Source organism: Rhincodon typus, chromosome 45 (assembly GCF_021869965.1).
Source record: "Rhincodon typus isolate 14 chromosome 45, sRhiTyp1.1, whole genome shotgun sequence".
Classification (NCBI taxonomy): domain Eukaryota; kingdom Metazoa; phylum Chordata; class Chondrichthyes; order Orectolobiformes; family Rhincodontidae; genus Rhincodon; species Rhincodon typus.
This window is the reverse complement of record NC_063376.1, coordinates 5,546,384-5,550,726: the sequence shown is the minus strand read 5'-3', so window position 1 is coordinate 5,550,726 and position 4,343 is coordinate 5,546,384. Positions and strand designations below refer to the sequence as shown.

The following is a 4,343-nucleotide window of genomic DNA, read 5'->3' as shown; positions in this document are numbered from 1 at the left end:
ACACACAGACACACAGACACACAGACACACAGACACACAGACACACACTTCCTCGCACCCTCTGTCCCTACTGCCCCTCCCCACCATCCCTTCTGTCCGTCTCCTCATCCCTTCCCTCGCCCTCCTCCATTGGCACCTCCCTGTGTCTTGGTTCCCTCTCACTCCCTCATGCCAGCCCTGTCTGCTACCTTCCCCTTCCCTTCCTATCTTCTCATTCCCTCTTTCTCCTTTCCTCCTTTGTTCGCTATCCCTCACCCTATCATTCTTGCTTGCACTCTCTGCCCTTGCTGCCTAATCTCTCTCTCTCTCTCTCTCTCTCTCTCTCTGCCCTCGCGCTCTCGTGCTCTCTCTGTCTCTGCCCTTGCGCTGTCTCTCTCTCTCTGCTCTTTTTCTCTCTGTCTCTCTCTGCCCTCGCTCCCTCACCCCCCTCCCTGTCTCTCTGCCCTCTTTCCCTCCCACCTCTCTCGCTCTCTGCCCTCTCCCCCTCCCTCCAGTTGACTATCTTGTGGCCTGGTCTTTCTCGGTTGCTCTAATGAAGCTGTGACCCCACCCACCTCCTTTTTCTGCTCAGCGGTGACCGGTACCAGGTGACGGATCATGCCCATCGGTCGCTGGTGGAGGTCCAGGATTGCCCGGGAGCTGGTTTGGCCAACTGCTTCAGGCTGGTCCTGCTGGAGAACCACCAGGGCAAGCAGTGTGATCGTCTGCTGAAGACTTCGACAGAGTGAGTACCCTCACCCCCACTCTCCGTCACTCTCCTCCTGCCTCCGCGGTAGCTCGGACCCAATTCTAACGCAACTCCCATTTCCACCCCGCCTCCAAGCTCGGACCTGCACCGCTGGATGGATGCGTTAACGTCTGGCAAACAGAACCTTCTGGAAGATTCCGACGACGACAAAATCTACGAACGTTGGGGTAAGTGATCCCAACGGCTGTGGAATTTCCTGCATAGAAACGGGCCATTTGGCCCATCTGCGCGCAGTGCTGCTTCTCCTCCTAGCCCCTCTCCATCTTTCTTACTGCCGTATCTGTCCATTCCTTACTCCCTCGTGTGTTCACTCAGCTCCCCCAACAGTACATCGACCCCCATCCACCTTTATATCACTGGTACTCCCGAACCTGGAACAATATTCTTGCAACAATGGGTTTGAATTCTGGTTGGCAAAATCGGAACGTATTCCTTTAATTTGCGGAGAATGGGACCTTGCTTATGAAGGTAAGTCACTTCCAACAAATGTGCATCAGGCACTTTTTTTTAATAGAATCCCTACAGTGTGGAAACAGGCCCTTTGGCCCAACAAGTCCACACTGACCCTTGGAGCATCCTGCCCAGACCCACCTAATCTACACATTCCTGAACACTGCAGGCAATTTAGCACGGCCAATCCACACTAACCCGCACATCCCTGGGAGCTAGGGGACAATTTTAGCACGGCCAATCCACCCTAAGCTGCACATCTTTGGACTGTGGGAGGAAACCGGAGCACCCAGAGGAAACCCACGCAGACACGGGGAGAATGTGCAAACTCCACACAGACAGTCGCTCCGAGGGTGGGATCGAACCTGGGTCCCTGGCGCCGTGAGGCAGCAGCGCTAACCACTGAGCCACCATGCCGCATATGATAAGCCCGACCGATTTTACCTGAAATCCGTAGTTAATTTAGCTTATGGCGCAGTTGGAATGGTTCAGTGAGCGCTATCCAGTTGCAGAATCGTGTGCGAATTAGCTACCTTTATAAGCTCGACGGGTTATCTGAAGCTCCGTCGCTAATTCGGTTATCGGGGCACTCAAAATTATTCTGCCCCACTTGCAGAGTCTCAACTGACGTTCAACGTTTTGGGTCACTTTTTTTTTCTTTATTGTGTGTAAGCGCAGTTTACGTTCTGCTTGTTAACAAATGCCCCACAGGACCGTGCGCGGTTTAACTTGACCGGTTTTGGCTGTGCGGACCCGTGTACCCGCTTGCTGTCTCACCGGTGCAGTGAAATTCCAACAGCATTGGCCAGTTTTTCTGCCAGATGGCCATTCAGTGCTGGCCCAGCTGAAAGGAGAGAGGAGAGCTGACCTGCATTGATGTAGCACCGAGCACTCGGCAGCACTAATGCACCCCTAAGGGCAGCTTGGAAATGCAGGATACGTGGAACATTCCCTCTTCCGTACCTACACTGGCCCCATCCCCCACCTCTTCCTCCGTTACATCGATGACTGTATGGGTGCCGCCTTGTGCTCCCATGACGAGCTCGAACAGTTCATCCACTTCACCAACACCTTCCACCCCAACCTTAAGTTCACCTGGACCATCTCTAATACCTCTCTCTCCTTCCTCGACCTCTCTGTCTTCATCTCTGGTAACCACCTGGAAACGGATATCTATTTCAAGCCCACCGACTCCCACAGCTACCTAGAATACACCTCCTCTCACCCACCTTCCTGCAAAAATGCCATCCCCTATTCCCAATTCCTTCGCCTCCGCTGCATCTGCTCCCAAGGTGAGCCGTCCCACTCCCAGACATCCCAGATGTCCTCATTTTTCAAGGACCACAATTTCACCTCTACGTTGGTCTAAAACACACTTGACCGCATCTCTTGCATTTCCCGCAACTCAGCTCTCACACCCCCTCCCCACAATAAAAACAAAGACAGAATCCCCCTCGTCCTCACGTATCACCTCATTAACCTCAGTATCCAACGCATCATTCTCCGCCACTTCCGCCGCCTGCAATCTGACCCCACAACCAAAGGTACATTTCCCTCCCGACCCTTCTCCGCCTTTAGGAGGGACTGCTCTCTCCGTGACTCCCTTGTCCGCTCCACACTCCCCTCCAGCCCCACCACCCACGGCACTTTTCCCTGCAACCGCAGGAAATGCTACACCTGCCCCCATACCTCCTCCCTCACCCCCATCCCACGCCCCAAGAAGACTTTCCACGTCAAACAGATGTTCATCTGCACATCCGCTAATGTGGTATACTGCATCCGCTGTACCCGTTGTGGCCTCCTCTACGTTGGGGAAACCAAGCCGAGGCTCGGAGACCGCTTTGTGGAACACCTACGCTCGGTTTGCAACAAATAACTGCACTTCCCAGTCGTGAACCATTTCAACTCCCCCTCCCACTCCTCGGACAACATGTCCATCCTGGGCCTCCTCCAGTGCCACAACGATGCCACCCGAAGGCTGGAGGAACAGCACCTCATATTTCGCTTGGGAACGCTGCAGCCCAAGGGTCTCAATGTGGATTTTACAAGGTTCAAAATCTCCCCGTCCCCAACCTCATCCCAAAACCAGCTCCTCTCGTCCTCGCCTCCTTTACCTGTCCATCTTCCTTCCCACCTACCCGCCCCTCCCTCCAACTGACCAACTCCCACCCCCACTTCCTACCTACACTCACCTGTACTGGCTCCATCCCTGTCCATCTTCTCTCCCACCCTATCCACCTTCTATCATCACCTCCCCTCTATTTATTTCAGAGCCCCCTTCCTCCTCCCCCATTTCTGAAGAAGGGTCTAGCTTTCCAAAACGTCAGCTTTCCTGCTCCTCTGATGCTGCTTGGCCTGCTGTGTTCATCCAGCTCTACACCTTGTTATCTCAGATTCTCCAGCATCTGCAGTTCCTACTATCTCTTGGAAATGTGGGCTCCTGGCTCTGGGATGGGATAGACATTGAGGTCGTTGCCGCTGTCTGGAGGACTCTGGGGGTCTAGGGATAAGGTGCTGATCGTTTCTGGATTAAGATGAGGAGAAAGTTCAAGGGGTTGGAGAGTCTTTGGAATCTCACCCCACCACGGGGCAGACGACCCACCGTCGTTTAATCTGTTTTAAGACTGGAATTGATAAGATATTTGATCTCGTGGGAAAGTGGTGTTGAAGTCCAAAACCAGACCTCTCGATTATTCTGTGCTAGTATGGAATGGTGGAGATAGCTTGATGGGCTGAATGGTCCACTCCTGCTCCTACAGTGGGGTCCACGACGACAGTGGACGACCCACTGAGTCACTGGCTGCTGTTTCCAAAACGGCCTTTCTCGGGCGACACTAAAATGCAGAACCTTTTTTGGGGACTCGGGTCAGGGAGCGACCGGGAAGGGCGTGCGATTGGGGCCATGTGGCAGTCGGGAGTTACGGTCTCGAAGGAATTGTCGCTTGTCCGTCACAATCTGTCTCTCTGTCTGTCCCTCTCGGATACAGACTGCCCCCAGATGCAGTGTCTGGTCGCCTACACGGCCCAGCAAGGAGACGAACTGAGCTTAGAGCCGGCCGACATTATCAATGTCACCAGGAAATCGTCAGAGGGTGAGACACCTTCACTTTTTTTTTACTGATCAGTTCTCCTCCTGTTTTCCACC

General features: G+C 53.7%; 1 protein-coding gene across 1 annotated transcript in view; it reads left to right on the top strand.

Annotated features, from left to right (window-relative positions):
• LOC109925324 (ephexin-1-like) overlaps positions 1-4,343 on the top strand; it is a 44,057-nt gene that overhangs the window by 37,407 nt on the left and 2,307 nt on the right. The window contains exons 13-15 of the mRNA XM_048620271.1: positions 572-724; positions 824-915; positions 4,186-4,290. Coding sequence (XP_048476228.1) covers positions 572-724; positions 824-915; positions 4,186-4,290 — 350 coding nt within the window. The remainder of the gene's footprint in view (positions 1-571; positions 725-823; positions 916-4,185; positions 4,291-4,343) is intronic.